This window comes from Streptopelia decaocto, assembly GCF_964273445.1.
Source record: "Streptopelia decaocto genome assembly, chromosome: 6".
NCBI lineage: Eukaryota > Metazoa > Chordata > Aves > Columbiformes > Columbidae > Streptopelia > Streptopelia decaocto.
Window position 1 is genome coordinate 12,418,473 of NC_138660.1, and position 25,537 is coordinate 12,444,009.

The window sequence follows — 25,537 nt, forward strand, 5'->3', positions numbered from 1 at the left end:
ATCAGCATTGAAAAGAGCATGAATGGAAAGAATGTGTTTTTATCTTGTGCATCAGCAAAATGTAAGCTGTTGATGCAAAAGGTTGCAAAGTCTGGAGTTTCAAAATCCAGTTATAGCTGGATGTGTTGGTTTAGTCACTTTTGTTTTGGCCAGCTTTTTGAATTACATTTTACTCCTTGGACTTCCCTTCTTTTCCTTCAAAGTAACTTATCTTGCAACTGGAAAGAAATGTGATGGTGGCAATTATTTTCATTTCCATATTCCAGATCCTCATGGACTTCACATCTTACCACAAATGGCTGGCTGGCCATCTCTGCCTCCCCAGAAGTATTTACTGACTCTGGGTTTCAGAAACAAACATATTGGAAAAGTCTTGGAAAGGTGGTCAAGAAGAAAACTGCCCATCCTTTCAGGTACGCCAACTTGCTTAATAGCTGTGACAGCTCAGGGGGGACCTCTATGATCCTTGCTACGTGAGGGGCTTTGGGGGATTTCTCAGGACCCTTTCTCTGCTCCATCAGCCCTGATTGTCCAGACAGCTCTCCCCACCCTCCTCTCTCCTCCTCCAGTTTACCCATCATATTGCTAGATCCTCTATTGAAAATGTATATGAATAAACACAGTATATGGGTTTGTGATTTCATTTTGCAGACCGGAAAGCACCTTTCTGTCCTCTCACAAGTGAAGAAACAAAAAGATATTGGGATAACACAGGAAAAAGCGTTGTGCCAGTAGTTGATTTTATAAGGAGCACCAAATTAACTGTGAGTATAAAATTCACTTTCTGGTGTGTAGTGTGTGCTATGGCAGAAGCCTGTGTGTGTGTGAATGATGTGTCTTTTTTGGTGAGTAATTCATTCTGCACATGCTCCTCCTGTGTCCAGAAAGCTCAGTGAATTGCAATTGGAAAAGAGTTTAATTGGGTTTTAGATATTTTTAAAACGTAGCCCTAATTATTTAACATCGTACCCAGTTTATTTAAAATCACTTTGCATGCAATTTTCTCAAATCTTTATAGCCTATTATATTATATCCCTACTTCACATAACCACCAAAACTACTTGCTATGTTTAATACAAATAGTATACTACACATATCACTAGGATCTCCATCAAGAGTTAATAATTGCTACTTGAAGCATTTCTAGTGATTTATATCCTGATCCCTATGTAGCAAAGTATGTGAAATAACCTTCAAATCTGTTACAACCACACTGAAGGTATATTAGTTAATTCTACTCTATACTTTCTGCAGTAATGTACACAGCTTTTTAGCACCGTGGCTTTTGATTAGCACAAAAGGTCAAAAATCAAATTTGCATGTAGACTAGACTGTTTTAATGCAATTCTTAAATTATTCTCCTGAAAATAAGTGGAAGAAGCCTCTCCTTCCCAGACTGTAAATGCTAATGGTAACGCTTTCCCCCTAGCAATAGCCGGTTTTTAGTTTTCTGTATGTTGAAGGAATCACAGCCATTTCGTCGTCAGGGGTGCCTTAGCAAATCACAGGGTTTATATTCTTAGGTTTTGATACCAGATAGGAGGTTGACAAAAACTGCTACTTAGCAACCCCTAGCAAGGAAGAAATATTAGCTAGATATTTGGGGAAACTATATCTCCTTTAGTCTCAGAGAGCAGCTGCTGAAACAACAGTAAGCACTTGAACTCACATGCTTAGTGGGAGGTAAAGGTGCTGAGTGCTTTGCCAAAATGGTGCTCATAAAGCATCTGCATTGGTGTGAGGGCTGAGGGCACACGACCTGAAGGAAACACACAGCTGCTTCTTTCCAGTTCTTTCCCAAAGCCATGTGCTATTGCCTTCAGATGACCAAAAGCTCAAGTTATTGACGCGCAGGCTAATAGAAGTGGCATGTGTGGGAAAGTGAAGTATCTGTTATTGCTGTGTGCATTGAACTTTGAACACTTAGGAAACTAGAAGTATAAACAGACAGTGGGTTGGGTACTGGATACAGAATAAACCCCTTGTCTTTCTGAAAGCCCTAGGAAAATTCCAATTTTCAACAAATGGTTTTGATGCCACAATTCTCTCTTTGGGTACAGAGACACAGAGCTTTCAGAGGTGAGATTCCTCTAAAGAGTATTGGGAAGAGAAAAAACTTTGAAATTGGGTATTGGATTTCCCACTACTACCCTATTCTGTAGATTAACCTGAAGGAACAGAACCACGTGGTTCAAGTGAGATATGTGGTATCTGGTATCCAGGGTGTGGGGAAAAGAAACCAAACAGATCAAGTAAGAGATGAGAGCGGCATGAGTCACGATTGCTCAAGCCAAACCCCACTAGCTGTATGAATTTACACTGTCCCCACACATAATATTTCTACCAGCAGTAGACCTCGCCTCATACTTTAAAATACTCTTGCTGAAACAGAAGAGGGTTCCCAAAAATACAGGGTGAAATCCCAGCACTACTGCAGTCAGCAGCAAACGCCTGTTTTTTGAGAAGGTCAGCATATCATGCACATGGTTCAGGCAAGGTCTACCTAAGTGCCGCCTGCAGCCACAGCAAGAACAGCATAACAGGTCTGAACTATAGTCCTATAGATTTATAACCAGCCACCAAGGCATCAGTATAGGAGCTTTAATGGAGAGGAGGAAAGTCCCAAGACACAAGAAATTATCACCGAGTTAGAACAAACAGCTGCCGGTTCCACATCCCTTATAAGTGGAAATATATTAATTTTCCCTTCAGTTTTCATAGCATTGAATGATCCGGGCAAGACAGAACCTCTGACCCAAAGAGCAAATGACAAAGCCAATTATACCTGATAATACAGATAGGCACAGAGCCAGAACTGCTCTGGTACTGGGGATTAAAATCTATGGGCCTGGCAGTGATTTGGCAACTTTTCCTTCCTTGAAAGTATTCCCAAATTTTCTTGAGGCTAGAAGTACTATTCCATCATTTTTCCATCACACCCAAACTGAATCAAAAACTTCTAGAAGACAACCTTCAGATACAGACTCTAACTTTGCAATTTACTTTAAGAAGATAAAAGAATATATATTTCTTTTTAGTAGAACAAACATTCCTTTCTGTCCTCTGTTTCATTTGCAGACACAAACATACAATCCAAAATGCTCATCCTAATCAGTTTTTTTTTTTTCTCCACAAAAACATCTCAGTGCTAAATCAGAGCTTATTAAGCCCTGGCAACACTTAGAATAAGTCAGTTCTACTGTCTCAGTTTTGCAGCTACACAACTTAGAGTTGATTATATGTTTTATAAACGCACCACTGCTGGCAAGATATGAAATAAAGGTTAAAAAAAGAACATTTTCTATTGCCCCCCTACTTCATAAGGAACAGCCAGTCCCATGTAAATCAAGAGGGCATTTGTGTATTGTAAAGCAAGAGGCATGTGAGAGAGGATGTTGCAGTCTGGTCCCCGCACAGCATCATCTGCTGCCGGTGGGGAAATGCCATAAACCTCATCCACCCAGAAATACGTACCATGACAGAAATGGCATTGTGTGAGCCTTAATAAATATATATCAGTCAGACCGTCAGCTACTCATATCCCAAACAAGATTACCAGCACTGACAAGTGCTTATTCTATTAAGTGATTTCACCGGTGTAATTTCTGCTGCTTTGTACACACCAAGTTTGTCTTTTTCCTGCTGTAGTCCTATGTTGACGGCTCATGATGCTATTTAACAGGAGAACCAGTGGCCAGAGGGGCTTATTAAACTGCTTATGTCATAAAGGTGAACAAAATCGACCATATGATTCACAGCATGATGCATCCATTTACAGATCTCACTGCTTTGTTGTCTATTTTTTTAAGTAGAGGCAAAGTGTTTAATATATATGGATTTCAATATACACATTTTCTGAAGGATACCAAGGGCATTAAAGAAACAGTATGATGGATTTTTTTTCTGCTTGTTATTGCAATACACTACAGAGCTGCTTGCAAGGCATAACTTCATTCAGATTTTGAGCTGAAAAATAGTGGTAGAGAGTCCACAATAGAAAAGAAGAACTACTAGGGGGCATTCCAGACTTTTGCAAAACAGTGCTCTTGAAGCTGATAGTTAAACATGCCACCCGTATTGGATATGACAGATCCTGCTTTAAATCCAGGCTGACCAGCCTCTTTGCTTTTCTTTTTCTTTAGCACTCTGCAAATGAACTTTATAAATAGAAGTGGCATAAGGGATGACTCCTTTCTTGAATATAGAGAAAAGTGGGAATATCATCCCAAAATTCTAATACATGAAAGAACACGATTCACTCTTCTCACATGCTTTACATATCCTTTTTGCAATGAAAGCCTGACCCATCTTTGCTCTGGTTGTGGGCACTGGCTATTATGCCACAGTAGGTAAGTTCCATTCAGAATAGGCTGATCTGCTTTGTGTAGGTGCTTTGACAATGTCAGAGAAATGAAGACAACCCAGGGCTGATTCTCAGACATCAGGACCTTATTGCTCTCCTAGAAGGAGGGTTTTCAAGGATGCCTCTGGGGATAAACACCCTTTTTTTGTTTGCTTGTTTAAAGGGAATTCATGCAGCAAAAACTTTTCTGGGGAAAGCTCTCTTGAAAGGAGCCCTGCCTGGGGCGAGGCTGCTCATTAAGTATAAAGTCCTCAAGAGAAAGTAAATCAATTGTTCATTTTTACTTTTTTCTTTAAATTCTCCTTGGAATACCTGACAACAAGGGTGAGGCCCGTTTAGAAATAACAGCATCATAATCTAATCATTTATTGTTTTAATATGTTGCTGCATTTCTAACCAGGATGCAACTGTGACCCCATATGTTGGTTCCTTTGCTACCTAATTCCTCAAATACATCTCTCTTGTCTTTGTTAATGGGCCCAGCTCTTTTCCACTGAAGTCTCCATTTAAATCTGCTCTTTACTTAACTTTCATCATGCCCACCTAAGCTGGTTTCATCTTCATCTGATTGCTTGGCTACTTTATTATGGTTTTTACTGCAGCTTAGTAGCTCCTTGAATTACGCTATAGTTCATGTAATTCTCATAATGTGGTTCAGCCCCCTGTGGAATTTTTTCTCCTGCCAGCAGCAGTTATTTACTCTCCCTTTCTGCATTTTTCATTGTCACTGAAACACCACCTCTGACAATGTTCAGCCTCCTCTAATCCCTTCAAAAAAACCCCACTGTCATTTATTTATTTATTTACTTCCAACTTACTATAAACTTAAATAACGTTGCTATGTCCACAGAGTGCATTTTGGCACAGATGCCCAATTTGTTTCCCATAGCTACGTGGCGTGCTCTCATATTTTTCTGGAGAGTCAAGCAGAGAAAAAAATGTTTTATTTTTACCTTTACTTTCTTAATCATTAGAGAAGCCTCCAACAGACGCAGCATGATGAGGATGAATTTTACCTGCCTTCTTAGCTGATGACTCAGTATACTCATTTCTTTGTGCTCACACAAAAAGGTTTTGGGTGGATTTCAAGAATACTAGGGAAAAATCTTCTGCTCCATCTAAAATGTTGTGAGACTATTTCATGTTGATAAGAGCTCTCTTTGTCACTAACTGATTGCTTCTCCTTATTTTAAAGCACAAAGCTCTCCCTGGGGACACAACTATCTGGCTTTTGAACACCAATGATTAGGTGGAGAAGGGGCTCCACTTTGCTCCTTGCTTTAGTGCCATACTAACTGGACTGTGGCAGACTTACAATTTCACATACCAGAGATCACAGAAATCTTTTTTCTTGCTGATGTCTCCTACTAATACTAGCTCAGGTCCTCAGAAAAGAACTCTTCAAGTGATAAAAATAGTTTGTAAGAAGATTGTCCTAGTCTCCATTCTTAGAGGTGGGTCAACAGAAATTCATGAGAAGGTAGGCCTGGAAGGGCTCTCCTGACTCCTCAGGTCAAATCATCTGCTGTTATACCCCTTTGTGTCATGCAATATCCTATTCCTAAATTGAGTAAAATCCATCTTAGAACTCGTTATGCTTTCTGCCTTTTCTACAGTTGATAAAACACACTGCAGATCTTCAACCTGACCTATAAGAAGCTGATTTGCCACCCCAGTCTTATTTCAACCTATTCATACACAATGGTCCTTCTGTTATCATTGTCTTTTATCTCTCCTTCCCTGTTCAGTTGTTTGCTTTCCTTGGAATTTAGCCCTACATTATGTTTATTGAGAAGAATAATAAGCTCTTGGCATTTTCATTAATAGACTAATCAAACCACACTTCTCTCCAAAGAGGTATCTCCTACTGTGCTGGCTTCGCTTCTGCTCTGTAATGCTTGGGTTTAAATTAACCTCTCCAAACACAGCTGACTGGAGCTATCTGCAATACTTGAGAGAACTGCTGACCAGAGCTCCTCTTCCCTGCTCTCTCCTTCAGCTAGTGGAAATACCAGTTCCTTGGCTCAGCTCATTCTTTTTCAGTTGCTTCCATATTTGGAACACCTAGATTATAGCTGCATTCCTTCCATTGGTCTCCAATGCATTGTCATTTATTTTATACCACTTTACAATTATATTAGGTATTATATTAAAGTGAATAAAATTAACTACATGAGGATTATTTGTATTTTTTCTAGGGTTAAAAGAAAACAAAGCTTTTTTCCATTCTTATTCTTGTAAGATGTATAGAAAGCAAGGACAGAATTGTTATTAAATCCCTAAGCTTGATACAAGAACAATGTTTATAGCCATGTTGATAACATTTGATGCTTGCCTAATGCAAATTTCTGAAAAAAAAAGACCAACATCAAACTAAAAGATCAAGATATTTTGCATGGGGAAGTTAATTTTAAAAAGAGGACATAATTTATTGAAAAATGTCACTCAAAACTTCCCATTCACCCTATTCAATATACAATTGGACTTAAAACCAGCTACCTGGAAATGGATGTTAATGGCAGCATCAGCAAGCCACCATATGCAACTGCCAGAACAAAGGTCTGCTAAAAATACTGGAAGTGGTTTTGAAAAATCAATGCCAATTCTTGGAATTTCAGGCACTTAAATATGTTCAAAACCCTGATTAGATGAATGGAAATTTCACTCGGAAGGGCTGAGCATTCACATATGAGCTGAGCATTGCATATATGCAATGGCTACATCTTGTGAGGAATCTAGGCCAAATTGCTTTTGAAAATCTCAGTAGGGTGCTTATTAGCATTTTTGGCAACAGAATACTTTTGAAAATATGGTGGTAAGGCTGCCATCCATCAAACACTTCAGCAGGTGCTGAGATTTTATGCAAGCACTTGGCTGAGTTTCTGTATTCACATGTTTAAAATTTACCATGTGCCTGGCTGCCCAGAGGGTCAAAGACCACCTCTGCAGGTTTTAGTCCCTCAAGGTTGTATATCTGAAAACTATGGATTTGCCTAGTCTGCAAACAAACATAAGCTGACACACTGTACAGTATCCTCAGCCTCTTCACTGAAACTTTAAAAGCAATCCATAAAAGTCAGATAACATTTAACAGAGGGGATTATGGAAAAGCCATTTCCAAATGAGAAAATTGCATTTATGTTTGTTATCTGCTGTCTCCCCTTCACATATGTTATGACTACATATTTATTTTTCTAGTACTACCAGAGAGATTGTGGAAAGAAAGTCCTTTTTTTCTTTTCTCTCTATAAAGATTGCCAGCAGCATTATCTTAAGGTGCTGGATGCCATATTGCTTATAGTATTACCAGCACAAATATATATTATTATAAGCCTCAAGGCATAGAACTCAAAGGATAAGTGTATTTTCTGCTTCTCTCCTCTAACCCTCTTGCTTTTGCTGAGAAAACAGGACAATCGCTGTGCATGTTCACCTGGGATAGAGAAGCTGCATTACGCCAGCCTCCTGGGCCGCTTGGGAAGAGCTGAGGAACAGTCTCAAGTGATTAATCAAGCAATGGCTGAGCTAGCAACCATTCCCTACCTGCAGGACATCAGTCAGCAGGATGCCAGGCTGGTAAGTATTTATTTCTAATTCTTGTTTTGGCCTTTAGAGGCAGGGAGCCAGGCAGGGAAGGGTTGGGGCAGAGCACTGTGCTGCAATTTACTCTGGAAGTCATTTTTCCGATGTGCCAGACCTGAAGTAGTTTTAAAATCTGACTGCAGTGCCTTGTCAGAGGAGGTGCTAATCACCTGCAAGGATGACTTTTATAGAAGCAGCATGACTCATCTGTAGGCATATTTTTAAAACCTCTTCTTTTTCCCCAAACCTCCCCAGACCAGTCTGGGAAAATGATTGCAATTATTCAGATCATGCTACTTTAAGGTACCTAACACCGGAAACCACCTGCAGCAAAACAGGCCAGATCAGTTTGAAGCTGTGGAGAGGAGAGAAAGAAAAGATTTTCTTTCCTGGCTCCATCTACAACTTGCTCCCTGTCTCCGAATAAACCCATCTTTCTTCTTTTGTTTTCCCTCTGTAAAATGAGGGCAGTGATGCTAGCAGGGCTGTTGCAAGACCAGAGTCATTAATAGCTTGATAGTATATTGAAAACCTGCAATCAGAAAGTACCATATGGTGATTCTTCCACAAGGCTGTCGGATTTTCTGATGGGGGAGAGAGGGAGCTCACATACATGCAAATTTTAAGCGTTTCCTTCTAGAACAACAACAAAAGTCCCTCCACAGTCCCTGCATTTAAATGCAGTCCAATTTTTATGATCCAACTTCAGTTCACTAAAAACTCCTGGTTTTCCCAAAGCCAGTCCCTTGACATTTGTCTGCAGTCCTGCAAAGCTCCTACGCTCTGCAGAATTAAAGCTTCACAGCAGCTTGCTTTAGGGAAGAGGAGCAGCGGCCTGCAACCACAGGAGGTGGTTGCCAGACTTTGAAGTCTGGGCTGGAGATAAGGGGAAATGGCATTGCGAAGAAACTCTGTTATTATAAGACATTCTCCTTTTGATGCAAGTTTTCTAGTATTAAACTTCAGCAGGCCCACATTTCAAGGCTGACTAAAGGGTCTCGAGTTATTGGTACACATTTCAGTGATAGGTTTTCTCCAGGGTACAATATTTTGGGTACATCACACGTTAGGCACAGGCTATTACAGTGTTGCTTGTATCTTGTCATGTAGTAATCATAAGCCTGACTTCCCAGGAAAGCTTTTTGGAAAGGCTCTAGGCTACCCAAGACAAAGTTCTTCAGTTTCTTAGGGGTAGAACTCTGCAGAATGAGGGTCCATGCTGGGAGATTTAAGTGATAGACTGTAAATCTGCCAACAAGACACATACGCCCTGTTTACCAAGCTGAAGGTAAAAATCTCTTTTGAAAGAATAAAGGCAGAAAATCTCTACCAGCTATCCTGTCCAGAGCATTAAAATGTATTAATTCAGCATTCGTTTATTCTTCCTTGTCCTGTCATCCTCCTATAAAATATGTCTTCAGCCTGTGTGTGCAAATGGAAGCTCAGATGCTTTGTAGCTAGAATATTTTAGTAAGCTTCAGGCACCATGGTGTTAAGGCACAAGACTAAAAGCAGGAACTTGCAGAGTGGCTTCACTGGGGAGTGATTGATGGGCTTTACCTTTCCTGGTGACACCAGCCTGCAGGACACAGGTTCTTCTTATGCCAGTAGGGGCCATTTCCCAACCGCATCAAGCTGCACTGAGCACAGAACTCTGCTGCCCATCCTTGGGTCGGCACATGCAAACCGTGCAGTGAGTGAGTGAAAGAGCCTCATCTGCTCAGCCTGCCTGTCATCCTCCCCATCTCTCTGGGGTCCAGGCAGGATGAAACACATGCAGGACTGGGCTGTACTGGTGTGATTCAGTGGCTCTCGGTGGAAGCTACAGAGGCATCCTCACCATGTCCATGGGGTTAGAATCACAGCACCCATGCTGACTCCATGTGCTTCTCATTCTTCAGCAACATTTCTAAGAGATATCTAAATTCTTCCATGAAGAAAACTGAGCTGGCCAAATTCTAATCTCACTTGTACTAATAAAAATTTAAAGTAATTCCTCTGAGGTCATTCTGACTTTACATTAGTAAAACTGAGATAAGAGTTTATGACCAGGCAAGGCATTTCAATTGTGGGAGGTAGAAAACGCTAAAGATGCCAAATGTTTAATATCACATACGCTATAACTTGCATAAAGTTTAATACACATTGAATTTATAATAATGCAATTTGCACTGATACAGCAAGGATCCCAAAGGCATGTCAGTTATAAACTCTTCTCTGTAAATGTCTTTCTGTAACTAAATAGAGTCCTAATCTATGGCACAGAGAACCTCAGCTGAGGCCTTTTTAGATCAGTATTTATTCATAGACACTGGGAAAATAAAGATTTCATTTAGCTTGAACAATTGAATAGGTGGGGAAAAACGCTGAAGAAAATCTCTCCAAGGTTTATGATTTCAGTGTTACCATATTTGTGCATCATAAATCAAGATGAAATCTTGTTAAAAAAGCAGAAATCTACTTCAATTTAAAAATCAAATTAAGACAAGATGTTTTTTCAAATGCAACATTTTTCCTTGGAGGGGATATTTTCCAAAAAAGATCAACTTTGGGAGAATGACTGTGGTTTGCCAACCGTCTGCTCTTATAGGACGCACATTTTGTCTGCCAGCAGAGCTGGGGAAAAGCTTTGGGCGATAAAAATTAAAACCTGAGCACACACTGGGTGATTTTCACTGGAGTGTATCAATACCAGTGAAAACTTTAATGGGAAAGGTTTATTCTTTTAACTTCAGCTTGGCTGGGCTGTCGGAGTGGTCCCTTGGGGTGGCAGATCAATGTTCTGGTCCCTGCTACAGCAGCTGCTGTTCACTCCATGATCAGCAATGGGGAAATCCTGCCCTTCCCCTGACCAGTTCCTGCTCCTCCTGTTTTGACGCAGGATCTGTGCTTTGCCCATTCTGCCCTTAATACCCTTAATCTCTGGGCTGTGTCTATTCTGGATTCATAGAAGGAGATTATCTGTCATAAAAGTATTGCGATGGAAAATTTCTGACACATTCTTGACTCTTTTTGGATTAAGCTCAGAGGCAGAAATTTGCAGTTTTGTTTTTCACGAATACTGATGCATGACTTTAAAAAAAGTAAAAGTTTTTCCTCAAATATTTGGACCATTAAGATTCAACTTAATGTCTGCACTAGCACAGAGAAAGCAGGCTGGAACCAACCATAGCAAATTTATTTAGAGATTCAAAAGAAGATTCCTGCATCCTTTATCCAGTGTTGGGACACAGACAAACAATATTAACTCCAAAAGCCTGAATGCAAAGGTAAACTTGAGGAAATACAGATCTACTCCTTGAATCTCAGGGCACCATTTTAATATCTTGTGCGAATGAGCCTAAACACGAATGTTTTAAATTTCATCACCTTATGTACTCATATTAGACTGCTGCCCATCTAGGTACAGAAAGAGAAAATTTCTCTAAGAATGCTTATGCTTATACAATCCAATCACTTGCAATGAGTAGCGAGTTTGGGAAGAGACACCAAAAACTATTGTTTGGATGCACTTTAACTGACTAAACATTTGGGAATAGATGTAATAGAGCACAGCAATATCACAGGTATTAAATATAAGTTTTTCCCAGTTTGTTACTAAACACTGATGCTAATGGCTGCTGACAGGAGGAAACCTTGGATCTGACCTTCTTCTGTCCATTACTTGAATTAGGAGGAACTGAAACATTTTCAGTTGTTTGGGAAGGGTGCAGGGTGAGCCAAAGCTCTGACTAACCTGGAAGGGTACTGGAGTGAGGCAATACTGCAACTAACCTGAATTTTAGCCTTCCCTCTAGCACTAAGGACTGATTAGCAAGTATTTTCCTACAGCTTCTTTTTATAGTTTACACCAGAAATTGTCAGCTTTGTTTTTATGCTCTGTTATGCTGAAAGATGGGGAGAAGGGAGGGTTTGCCAAAGAAAAAGGATAGTAAAAGCAGAGAAAATGAGCTAGATACTTGCAGCTACAGTAAAAGCATCTCAGCTTTAGTGTTGTCCTCTTGTGAGGTTTTACATGCTGCTTTAAATTATGATACATTAGCCTTGGGAGAAAATACTAAGAAGTATTCATATACAAGACAGAATATCCCAGAGAAGTAAAGAATGAAATACGGAGCCTTTATTCTTTACAACACAAGTCTTCCTTTACTAAGTATAAACATTTACTGCATTAAAATGTACAGGCTTAAACACAGTTTTTCCAGAGGATTTTTTCCCATTGTTAAGTATTTTGTATCCACAATAATACTGTGTAATGGCTGAAGCAAAGATGAGGTGGCAGTGCTCATTGTGTGAAAGATGAGTAATAAAATCATCAGCGTACAAATGATTTTTTAATTAGGTTTTAATCTGTGTATTTAGAGAAGTTATTTTTGTGTGAATTCCACACTGATAATTTTTATCTTGGTGCCACAGCTGCAGTCGCTAATGGCAGATGCCATGGACACCCTTGAAGGAAGAAGAAGTGATAAAGGACGTGTGTGGAATAAAATTCAGCAGGTAAAAACCTGCAGCAAAGGGCAGGAGAGTACATTGTTCCTTGGGGAGTAAATGTGCACCTGAGTCATATCTGTTCAAAAGGTAGAAAAGAAAGCAGGTACCATTTGAACCTGACTGTACACCCTGAGGTTGGTTATTGTGCAGGCACTAGCCGCAGATATGTATTTATTATTTGCTTTAGCCCCTATGGTTGATCATTGCCCATGTTAATAGTCTGGTGTGGTTATCCAATGAGAGGGGGAAAAAAAACAAACCCAAACCCACACAACACACACACAAACACACCACAACTGAATAGCTTATTTTTGGCTGTTATAATTATAATTCTTTTTCCATTTTTGCATTTGGGGTACTGTAGTAATTGGGTGGTAGTGGGGAGTTGTTAGGGAATAAAATTCAGCCCAACAAATTAGGTCCCTTAGTGAAGCTCAAATGAGACTTTGGTGATGTGAGATGTGAAAGACATGTAAATGCCTTTCTGGAGTCTCTGCACAGCAACTGGTCAATTTAATTCTTAAAGGATTTGTGTGGGGTGTAGAAAGACTTATGTTGGTTCTCTGCACAGATGAATCTGACCCGACATAATGAATAATAGGTCAGTCTGGGATGTAATCTTACATTTTTACGAAGTCTTTCAAACCAGAGCAAATCACAGCTCTGGGCATTCAAGACCATTAACATTCAGCCACTTTTAAAGACAAGGACAGCAACACCTCACCAGGAAGGGAAAACGTTGCTAATGGTTCAAATCCTTGGTCTGAGAGCAAGTCTGTGTAGGTGTATTACCCTGGTTACCTGTCAGATCTGTGGCTCTTAATAACATTTGCCAAGTACAGAATGTTTTCAGAAAGCAACAAAAACCTGAATGCCCCAAATTACAGACTGCCTGGGTTTCATATCTTTCAAATGCTCGTGGGGCAAAACAAAGGATAAATATTCATACTGGTTTTACACTACTCCAGAATAGTCTCTAAATCTCACACACCTGCCTACAGGTCATATAATAATCTTTTGCAACACAAACACTACCTATGATATCAATTATATATATTTATACTATTACATACGTATTTCCTGCCATATATAAAAAACATTGATAACAAGATGAATGCAAAGAGTCAATGACGTTTACAAATAGCCTATTCCCAGTGCTTCTCTAACACTTATCCTTCCCATTTTTGGACATTAGACTTAAATATCAGAGACAGTTTTTTCCAAAAGTCAGGATTTTAATTCCCAGTTAAGTGTTTGAAGAACCAGCCTGATTTTCACAGCCCTGAACGACCACAATTCAGAGGCTGTTGAGAAAAGGTCACTGCTGAAAGTTAGACCAAGTACACAGACATCTCAATATTTATTAAAGGCTCATTAAAAGTCTGTTGGTGACACTGAAAAGATTCCCACATATTTCGATGGACACTGGCTAATATTTCATTGTCAATTCAGTACAATAAAGTATTTTCTTTTGGTGTTTTCATATGTACATATGTATGTACATACTTTATATTTCTCTAAATACTCTTACTTTCAGTATAATCTTAATAGGAACCAAGTTAACACTTCAAAATGGACTGGTATCCCATGTTATGCCACATGAATCTGTGCATACTTCAATATTCACAAATAAAACTGAATCCATGAAAACCCACTCTCTGACATTTTAAAATCTGAGGCTTCAAAATTTATTTGCATTCTAAACATAGTTTTGCACTTAATTTTTGAGAACTCAACTATTTGATTTGAGGTATCTTGTTCCAGGAGGGAATCACAGTTTGTTTCATAATACAAAAATATTTTCCTATATTATAATGTATCAGAACAAAGAAATAAAAAGCATCATCAAATATTTCTTTTCTAGTTTTTTCCAAAAATTGATTTCAGCATATTTGGCATGTTCTTAGAGAGAGAAAATAATAATAATAATAATAATAATAATAATAATAATAGGAAACAGGAAAACACACTTGGTGGAGGTTTGGAGCTTTTTTTGTTCGTTTCTTTGTTTTTTGGTGGGGTTCAGTATTTATCCTTTTGCTCACCTCGTGACGCTGATTGTAGAAGCCTAGTAAGAACCTTCACACACATTTAGTTACAAGGTAGTTATTTGTATTTTTGCTATTGAATTAATTTACATATATTGGAAAGTGAAAAAGAATATAAAGGAGTTTATACAATCAGCTATAAATGCAAAACTCTGGGAAGCTGACAGCTATGCTACCACCAGTGAAGTCTGGCTTTTGCAATAGAAACAGCTGTTGCACCTAATGAAAGCACTCAAAATTTTTCTCTAATGCAGCAGAATTACAGCAGTGCCTATCTTCCAAATGGCTAAAGGGTCTGTCAGAACTGCCATTACAAACTACTGTTTTCAGAGTTTTATATTCCGGAGTCAGCCGTAAAAAAATTCATTCAGTCTGAAACCTGACATAGAAGGGCAAAAAGCCTGACACCCAAACACTTTTGTCACAGTAGAGAGTTTATCAAATTATTTGAGCAAATTTGAATTTACAGGAGTGACAAAGTAGCAATATACATGTAACTTCAAGTGTTTTGGGTGCCGTGCTGCTCATCCAATTCACTGACAAATTTTTGGTTTTAAGCAAACTAATTTATCAAATGGGCTAATTATTTTTGGAAGCCTTAAATACAAAGAAATGAAAAATGACCTCATAATTAGCTGGAGAAAAGAGAACATCACTGCACAGAATATTCATTTCTCAGGATTACCAGACTACACATTCTCCAGCCACAAGGAGACCTGACCCAGGAGTGCCCACATTACTGTGGGAGATTAAGAAATATCCTCCTGCAGACTCTTTTACCCATGTACTAGATATCCCTGAAAAATGCCTCAGAGGCAGGAAAAATGAGCTGTGTCTGTCTCCCAAAATCCCTATTTGCCAGGATTTTACTGACACTTTTCCTTGCAGTTCTCTGGATAAAATGTGAGCTTTGTATTAGCATTTTGGGGAATCAGACACGTGGGTCTAAGGTCTTGCAAGCAACTAACAGAGGGACTGAGTCCCACCCTACCTCAGGAACATTTACCTAAATAATTTTTTACCACCCCCTTTCTGTTTATGGTTGCTGGTCAGCTTGCTGGTGGCCACACTGCTGCACTTAAAGAGGATTTAAGGCACTGTACTAGGGCTTAGGAAATTTTTTTCATTACTGGCTCTGTCCAAATTGCGTCATACGTTGAGTCATGAAGGTATTTAAATATCACACCATCAGTATTTCATGGGAGTGGACTTCTCCGAAGCCACCCTTAACTGGGAAGTCCTCCTAAAGTAGGAAACACTATGTGAAAGAGTATCAAACCCCCTCTTTAAAGAGGCTTCAGTCTTCATCAGTGAAGAGAGGTAGAAATATATTTTTGCTTAGGGATTTTGAAGTGTAAATTCACTTCTTAATTTCTTAATTCAAATTACTGTTTTAACAAGACTGACTTAGCCCAGCAGTTGGAGCAATGACCTTTGATGCACCAGGCTCAGCAGCAATGACAAGGAAACTTCCAAGAGAGATTGAGGGGAACTAACCTGATAGTTCACCTTGGTCCCACAAGACTCAGTCCAACAAATGGGAGCACCCCCAGGACAGCTAGCTCTGGCCATTATTGATGAGTTTCTTTGCTGACAGAGTTACATCTGAAGTGACATCTGACGTGAACATGAATGCCAGGACTAGCGGTAAAGCTTGGTCCTGAGTAACTCAAGGAACCATGTCTCTGCGTGGCCACTGTAGGACTCTATAACAGCTACACACAGGCAGAGGGGTCTGATGTATCTCTGATACATAAAACAGCAGGAAAGCTCCTCCTTTCCTCTGCAGAGCCTTTGTTTCTCTGCAGTCTTGTGAGAAGAAATAAAGAAATAAAGAGAGATTACTTTCCTATCTCATAAGAATAAATTCATTAATAAAGCCTCACAATATTGTTGCAGTGAGAAGCATTTCATTAAATAAATAGATACTTTACAGCCTATCAACCAGAAACTTTTGACATCCAAAAAGAGGAGAGCCAAATAAGTGCAAGTGCCAGCATGGCTCTGCTTCCCCTGAGAAGATAATAATGTAGTTCTACTTCTCCATTTAGCCCCTAGGCTTTCATAGCAGTTTCATAGGATCATCTTAACATCATTTGAACAGGCAAAGGAGAGACAGGAGCTGGCAAATAAACACTTGCCTACACTTCCACATGTGAGACACTTCATAAAACCTTCACATGAGTTTACCTCAAGGGCATCACATACTTTGCAATTTAGATAAGTTATTATGCCCATCATTTGCTGAGCTCAGTGGAACGCCTGTTTCATAAATCTGAAAGCAGAGCAAACATGGATGAGTGAATAAAAGAACAGATGTAACTTACATAAGGATAAGTATATAACAAAAGCTGCACTAATATATGTGAATATGAAATGAAGTAAAATTAGCCTAACATATTATATAATTTTTTAGCCAGGCACACAGATTTTTCTGTAGTTGACCTCTGCTTACTACATCTCTGCTCTCTGCAACAGCAGGGGAACACTATCTGATGAACTGTGCTCTTCCACTGACATTATCTCTTAATTGAAAATCAAGCCATGGAAAAAGGCCATAGACTTGCTGGGCTTTCGGTCAGCCAGAGGACCAAGGAGGGAGATTCATAGTATGTTGATGGAAAGTGGACATGTTGCTGAATAGCATTGTGCTGGCTAGTACGACAGTGATTTGATGTATATGACTTTGTAACATAAAGTCATCCTAGCCCATGCCACAGACATCAGGAACCACGCTTGTTTTCAGAGCATGCGGGCTTCTAAAGGTGTTGCATTTTGGTGCACTCTCTTGAGTCAGCTTGGCTGCTTCTGAACTAACAGAAAGAAACTGGTTCCTCATCTGTTTTGAGCTCTGGGCCATGATGCAGCCAGGTGTTTTGTGAACACATGTACCAGTTGTGAAAAGGGAGGGAGAAAGCAGATGGGAATGGATAGGAAAGCACATTTTCTGGAAAAGGAGTGGAAGTCTAATATGCAACACCTGATGTGTGATGAATTCAGAAAAGTGCAAAAGGAAAATTTTAGTGGCACCAATTCAGGTACAGTGAGAGTGAAGGAAATGAAGAACAGAGCAACCAGTTAGAAGTGCAAAAATTTTTGTAAGAGTTGACCAAAGATTAGCTTCACACAAAGATTAGAGAAAACACAGTAAGACATTAACTCAGAGTCAGCAATAGCCTTGAGAGGGACAAGAAGAAACTATGGCAGAGGTTTCCAGTCCATTACCTGGCGCAGTTTTCAGACCAGGCAGAGGAAGTTGGGAGAGTGCATGAGCAGAGAACGAGATCTGCCCCATTGAATGTGAGGCGATACAAAAGAAATGTAAGCAAACAGAAAGTCCCATTAATAAATTCAGCCCCACTCCAAGGCGAACAGAAGAGTGACAGTATTCACAGAGCTCTTTGTCTAAGAGAGAGGTGACAATAGGATTTCAGAAATTAATAATACTACTTGTCCTTGAAATAATTTCCTGCCCTTATGAGTCTCCGTTTTTTGTCTCTGGGACACCAGAGAAGAAAAGATGTGCCAGTGAAATGCCTACGTGGCCCTGAGCTACACTGGAAGAAGCAGTTGCACCCTGCTCATTTCCCACCCTCCAGACACCAATACCTAACATAAAGCTGAACTATTTAGTGACCACACACTAAACAGTTGTACCTCCTGATCACAGCTAGGTCAGCAATGCAATATAAAAACAGAAGCTGTAACTACTAAGAAACAGTGAGCTTTAAGGTGTACAAAGTTTTATTCAAATTTGAAGCAGACACAGGAAGTTTCAAGTTTGCTGTTCCACACCAGAGGGAAGTTTCTATACATAAAAGCATGGGTTTTTTTCCAGCTAAATTAGTTTGTCTAACAACTGATATCATCTATACCCATAATTTTTAGGCCACCACAGCTACAACAAAGCACTCCTAATGCTATTGGGAAGGATTGTGTTTTTATGAGAAAGGTTTTGTTCTGTTCCACCAAGTGGAAGTCTAATATGCAACACCTGATGTGTAATGAATTCAGAAAAGTCACTGGAATAATTTTAAGTAGCAGCAAATCTAGCAACTGAGCAGTAAATGTCCTAAACATTGGAATAATGTAGCTGGTTGTAGCTGCCTGGCAGTTAAATCACAGGCAATTCTGGGCATTGACAATCCCCATGTAAGGATTTAGATAAACATTTCCGCAGCCCTTGCTAGTCATGCTGTCAGTTATAAACGAGCTGTCTGCTTACCTGCTGCCCTCTACCAGAGAAGGTCTCCAGCCCTATAAACACTTGCTACCAGGTATTGTTGCTGCTGTGAAAAACAGCATGAGTCAACGAGACTGCTCATAGTAAACACTGCACTGGACAGTGCTTTCAGGAGAGCTTATAAAGAACAAAAGGACCATCTGAGTTGTAAGGTAGTTAATAAGTGTAATTCATTAACAACATCAACGTTATTTTTATTCAGTTCCTCATCAACAAAAACTCATCCATCTGCTTCTAGCACTGGAGCTTTGCTAGTGTGCTAAGAACCTGCTGGCAAACACTGTTTTCAACTGTTTTGCTGAACTCATTCCATAGAAATGCGGCACAGAGCTGTCTGTCAGATTTCTTTCATTAAAGAATGGCAGTGGGTACAAACGAGACGTGAAAATATAGAAATTGAGAATGAGGGAGGGACAACATATTTATCTTTGACATCAGCATCTGAAGTGATGAACATTTCTAAAAGCAGGTCCAAGGCAAGAATTGCTGGGTCAGCTGGGTTATATCACCAAATGAATGTAAGGAAGTTACTTTGGCCAGCCCACGGCAGTGAGGATCATGCACTACTGTGAAAACCCGCTGCCTTCCAAAAGCAACCACAGCAGCTCAGATGAGCTTCACTTAACATACAAAGAGTAAAAATCAGGATTTTTTTCCAGATACCAAGCAACCATTGTACTAACTGACCTTAATGGAAGGTTCATATGGGGGTGCAAAAGCACCTGTTTCTTAATTGACAGTGACTCCTCTGATTTGCATTGAGATTTAGGAAGTTTGGATGTTTAGGCATTACAGACAATACATACACATGCATCCTTGCAAGACATACTTTTACATTTACAGAGTCTGCTTGCTGCTTATCCATCTACATCTTTTTTCTAAACAAAGGTATTTTCCTACAGGAGTTTGTCCTTGAGGGATCCTGACTCCTCATTTCATTCTAAACTCTTTATCAAGTACTACAGCAGATATTTTCTGTCCAAATTCATGCCAGTCTTTTAGAAGACGTGTTCTTTCAAGTTAGCTTGTGACCAGAATAGGTCCTGCATTCTTGGATAAGCCACAAAGCTTCCTCTGGACAGTCAGTAAGCCCTCAAACATGGACATCTGTTCCTTGGAGCAACCTCCTTGCAGCAAAGGTTGACAAGTTTCATGACATCTGTGGCCCATCAGGACTTGGACAAAACCACGCTGAATGATGGACAGTATTGCACTGTTCCCTCATTGTAGCTGGTACATGTCATATAATTAGGAACCATATGTGGCATGTCTTATCCCAATGTGTGCATAGGAAGGGCAAAGAATATACTTGCTTTGTGGTATTTCAGGGCAAAACCAGAGGCATCCAGGCATGTTCAGAAGTGACTGGTGAGGCACTACCAGAAATGCAGTAAGTTTTTCAGAAAAGGAGATGTGAACTTCCCATAAAGCCCTGCTTTGAAGAGCAGGTTGGTCTGGATGACCTCCAGAGGTCCCTTACACTGAAATCTTTGGATGATTGTAATTCAGCAGCAGCCAGCAAGTGCTGCTTACACATCCCTCCACACCGTGAGCGAATCAATCAGGATGGCATCCAGGGAGCAGGGCAGAACACTCACAGTGGCGACTCTCTCCCCTTTATCCATCACTGGACAACATGTACAAAAGGGCAGGATTAGAAATATTTTTATATGCTCCAAACAAGGCCTGTATTGTTCCTTATATTTGTGTGGATCTATAATGTAATTTTCAAAACCTCCTGTAGGTCCCAATCAAATCCTAAACCAAATGGAAAGCACATATTGCCTCACCCGATTAGACCTTCTCAGTTCATCCCTCCAGCTAAGCCGACTGCAAAGAGCTCTGTGTTTTCATTGCAGACATAAACTGCATTAGATAAGTGTACCAAAAACATAAGTGCTTACAGATTCTGCCCAGCCTTACAGAATGATGTAAAACCATTTCAGTTAAGAATGAGCTGATCACCTCAGTATTCGCATGGACCACAGATCATTTTCTTCTCTCAGCAAACTCAAAACTGGAATTCAGAGCAGACTAATTGCCTTATAGTCCATCCAGCTACTTCTGGTACACTAATTATGCTTTTCACCTCCTCGCTCTGTGACAGAATAAAAACACCTTGATGTGTGTCACTGGGGAAAGGCAGACACAACCTCACCCATTCACCTGATTTTCCCTAAGAACAGAATAACAGAAATATTTCTGAGACACAGCTTGTCAGTGCCGCAGCTCCCTGCTGCTGTCTTAGCAGCACAGCAAAGCCTGTGTCATCAAGGCCAGCAGCAGGCACCCACGGAGGTTTTGTCCTTCCCATTCATTCCTCTGGCTTAAAAAATAGCATAATTCCCTTCAGGTGGTCAAATAAGTTTGCTTTTCATGCCCCATTTCTCATCTTCATTTGGCCACCAGCCTACACATTTCTCTGTCCTACATTAATACCCCTAACCATTAGGCATGTAGACCCAGCATCAGCCCATTGCTTTGATTCCCCAGGTACCTCCACGGACTCATGGGTATAAAACTAAAGGTGGACAGTTGAAATGCCAGCACTATATATCCGTACTCTTGCAGAAGCCCAGGTGTTTCCTCAGTGTTAATTCCTTTGATTTTTGTTTTGCCCCTCCCCAAATCAACAATTTCCACCACTGATATCTTTCACGACATATTATCAATGCAGGAATTTGAAGCGCAAAGTAGAATTTTGGAGCAATGTAAAACAAATGCAATATTAACACCAAGAGCACAAAAACTCTACTGGATATCTGGCTTATTTTCAAATTTCTGTCCACAGGCATCTACGCTTCTCTGCTTAGGCTGATCCCAAAGCACCTATAGGTACCACGCAGATGTGCTGTGAATTAAGCATATAGTTTGCTTTAAAGGCATCTTTTGTTTCTATTTCTTCCCTCTTTCCCTTTGACCTTCATCCTGTCCAGTCCCTTTTTTCTTCCTCCCTCCAGCTGATCACAGAGGCCAGACTAAAGACAGAGAAAAATCCAGTGAAAGAAATAGAGTCAGGAGCAGCCTGAATTCAGGAGCGAACAAGGAAAAAATGGGAGGAACTTGAATGGAGGGGCAGTTGTGCACCAAGGAGACTTTATCTATGCCAGGGCTAGAGACATTAATCCAAAGTAGAAATCCTGCCACTGCACTGCTGGGAGTAACTGGGGTGGCAAATACTTCGGATATCTTGAAAGTAAGATGTCAGAGCAGCAGAGGATTAAAAATAGGTTGGAGTAAAATTTGTCTTCATAAGATCTCCAGTCACCAAGCACTTGAGAAAAAGATCATAAAGACTCTGTATATCTGGGTAGATGGGAGAAGTGGTTTTGTATGTTCAGGAGAATATCAAAGGGACTTCTCTCCTAGGATGTCAAGTGGCATGTTCAGCTACTGGGAGCTGAGCACAGCCCCTGCAGACGGGACGTGATGCTGCTGACCAGTTCCCAAGCACAGACTGTGGCACACACAGACACCGTGTGGGTCAGGGGATTTGAGGTGGAGAAACATAATCCAAACACAAATAGTGCAAAGGACCGATCCAACGATGTTGATCTCTGTGTGGGTTGGGATCAGACCCAAAATGAGCCTCATGTCAATCTCAGGCAGCACCAGTAAGGAACACTCCGTGGTGAACCAAGTCTTGCAGAGCTCTTCACTCGTGCTCCGGAGCTGCTTTAGCCTACACAGTAGCTGCAGGGTTCAGCTACGTAACCCTGGGGTTTGGTCTCAGCATCAGTCTGCGGCCAGTTATTGCTCTGAGAATAAGTTACAAGTCTTTTGCAAAATCCATTTTCCTACAGCAGCTGTGACTCTGTAACTCTAACACTAATAATGTTTGGGCTGTTACAAACTATGTCCTTCTACTTATTCCCATCCAGATAGATTACTACTTAAACAGTTTATTGGGAGGGGAAAGATAAAGAAAAAAAAAAAACAACAACAACAAAAACAGTGAATCTATTGATTTAAAAAAATTTGCATTTCCCAATGAGAGCCCCAAAGGTAGCTCACCACAGTCAGACAACAGAAAAGTGGGGACAGGCAGGTTTTAAATCAAGGTAAAGAGGCAGAACATAACGCTTCCAATTTACTTCCTTAAAATGAAATGTGCAAGCTAAAAAGCCATGAATAAGCACTACTGAACACTGCAGCCACCAAAAAGAGATTTTTAAGCTATTTCCCCCCCTCCTTTATCTTGTCAACAGACTGTATTTTCATTGTGTTCGTATAGTAATTTAAATCATGCTAGGGCTCAGAGCATACAGTGTAATTGTAAGTCGTCGAGGGTTTGAATACCATCACTGCTGTGCAAATAACATCATCAGCTCATCAGCTGTGTCAGTAACATTGCAATTATGTAAGAAACTATTATTTCCACCCCTGATATGCCATATTAGAACTTATTTTGGGGGCTGGAGCTGACAGGTATTCTATAAATATGAAAAGCACACAACAGCAGCTGAGCTGTGGTTCAAGGCAAGAACATCATTCCACTGGGGCTTTCTGGTGGCATCACCAGATATGCAGGCACTGCTGGATGGTCCTGAAGGAGCAGCTGTAAATACTGTTGCTTTCCTGGTACTTGCTTGGCCCTCACCCCATAACTGCCCACCTGTCTGAGGCCTGTTTCTCTTCCCTTTCCACCCTTCGTGCTCCCCAAACACAAGCACTACCCCCAAAATATAAAGGATTACTTTTAACTACAGAAGGAAGTTATGTAGACATTTTAGTTTGGTCTGTAGCAGAAGACTGTTGGGGGTTTGGTGTTTGTTTCTAATATTGTTAAACCCCTGGAGTGGAGCTGGGCACTAAGTGATTAGTTTTTCCTCAGACTTCCCATGTGCTTTTGGACAGATCAATGATTTCTTAAGCTTTTATTTCTGCTTCTTAAAAATGAGGCTAGAATAACGATTTCTTTCACTAATCCCCCGTGTATTTATATGGTGAGCACGTCACAGCAGAGGCAGCCCGTGACGGTGCTTGCAGAGAGCCCAACCTCACTCCTGGTGTGACAGATCTCTGGGCAGCACAAAAGCAAAAGCCCACGAGCAAGTGCCAGCCCAGCAAGGTGCACCAGCGTGGTAGAAAACTCTTTTGCATGGCATCACGCACTGTGCTACACAAAGCCAATCAGCTGGAAATGTCACTCCTGCAAGTTTGGGGAGGAGGAGGAGGCAGCGCTCCTCTCCCAAACCACTCCTGCTGCCCTCGGGACCCCAGGGAGGCAGAAGTGATTATCTGTAAACTTTCCTGCTTGCCTCCTTGTCTCTGTCACACATGTGCACCCTTCACCAGCACAAACTGTGGCCAGAGCATGTGGCACAGCTTCAAGTTCAGGGCTGAGGAGCACTCAGTAACAGCTCAATACATGAATAAATGCAATAGGAAGCCACGCTCAGATTAATTCAGTCAGATGTTCTGTGTTGTACCCAAGGAAGCAACGCTCCACTGAATGCATGCCAGGATGATAGATTAGGACTTTTTTTTTTTTTTAATTTCAGCTTAAGATGCAATTGGAAGACTGACTTTGTAGATCCTTACATTATATAGGATCTAAGTCTTGAGTATAATTCAGTGTGAAGGGAGATGATTCTCATCTTCACCTTACAGAAACGCTGCGTATTGCAACAGATGACAAAGGGTATGAATAAAGATAAGGTATGGGGAGAGACAGCCAAAAAATTAGGAATGCCTGGTATTTACAGAATACCTGTACACAGTACTATTAATCTATATTTGAGGGTTGTTTTGAAATCACCTCTGCAAAGACGATGTGTCTATCTGAATGTACTCTTTAATAGAAGAATTAAGTTTTTATTTTGGGGGGACACTGAGGTCATCTTTTTTACAGTATTCTCTGGCGTATTATATTCATTGGAAAACATATTTATTCAGAACTTCATTTTGATTTAATAGAAAAATGCTTCTTGCCACAGCAATGTGAAATACTCATTTTTCTCCATGTGTTGATTTTTGGCATATAAATGCCAGAAGCCTCTGTTCTCTTTCCTTATCAAGAAAAACTTGCCTGAGATTAATTTCCTCATCATCCCTTCCTTTTAAAGTGGCTGTTTTTCAATGCCATTTAAAGACAGAGTTGTGATAAATTCCTGTTTTCAATGTACAGATTTCAATGAAAGAGTCTATTCCACAGGAGTAATTGAATCCAAATGGATAGGGAAAAAAAAAAAAAAAGAAATATGAAATCAGGTACTGCTGCTCCAGTCAATTCTATGAGAGGTGCCTTCATGTAGTTTTCTTTCTAATGACAATTAGTTTTGAAACAAATTAATTGCAAAAGTTTCTAAAGTTTTTATAGAGGGGAAGGGACATGTTTCTGACACTACTTCTTTATAATTGCAGATTGGACTAATTGAAGATTACTTATACCAAGTTGAAGACAATTACTTAAAGAACAAAAGACTGAGAATAGCTAGGACACAAAGAATGAGAATGAAGAGGATTCAAGATGCACAGAAACGTTAGAGCCTAGGAAATACAAAACTGTCCCTTACCAGCCATGGCCACACAGCGAACAAGAAAATTAACACTGTAGATATTTGATAGATAGGTCAAAAAAAGCCACCTTTCCATTTAATGAGCTTTCCTCTCACTGTAAGATATCTCCAGCAAGACACTCCTGCATTTCATTAGTCTTTACTGGTTGGAATAAATGTACATGAAAGGTTTACTTTAAATTGTCTTGTTTGTTTAAACAGTAACAGCCACAAAGGAGTCTGTATTTTGTGCTCTGAGAATATTCTGCATCCAAACTCTACAAAACCCTCTTGGTTGGATTATTGC

General features: G+C 40.1%; 1 protein-coding gene across 1 annotated transcript in view; it reads left to right on the forward strand.

Annotated features, from left to right (window-relative positions):
- Nucleotides 1–25,219, forward strand: part of SPATA16 (spermatogenesis associated 16) — a gene marked incomplete at both ends in the record, with an annotated part of 95,285 nt that extends 70,066 nt beyond the window's left edge. Inside the window, 5 exons of the mRNA XM_082055296.1 lie at nt 267–413; nt 652–764; nt 7,775–7,939; nt 12,362–12,445; nt 25,097–25,219. Coding sequence (XP_081911422.1) covers nt 267–413; nt 652–764; nt 7,775–7,939; nt 12,362–12,445; nt 25,097–25,219 — 632 coding nt within the window. The remainder of the gene's footprint in view (nt 1–266; nt 414–651; nt 765–7,774; nt 7,940–12,361; nt 12,446–25,096) is intronic.
- Between the last annotated feature and the right edge of the window lie 318 nt (nt 25,220–25,537).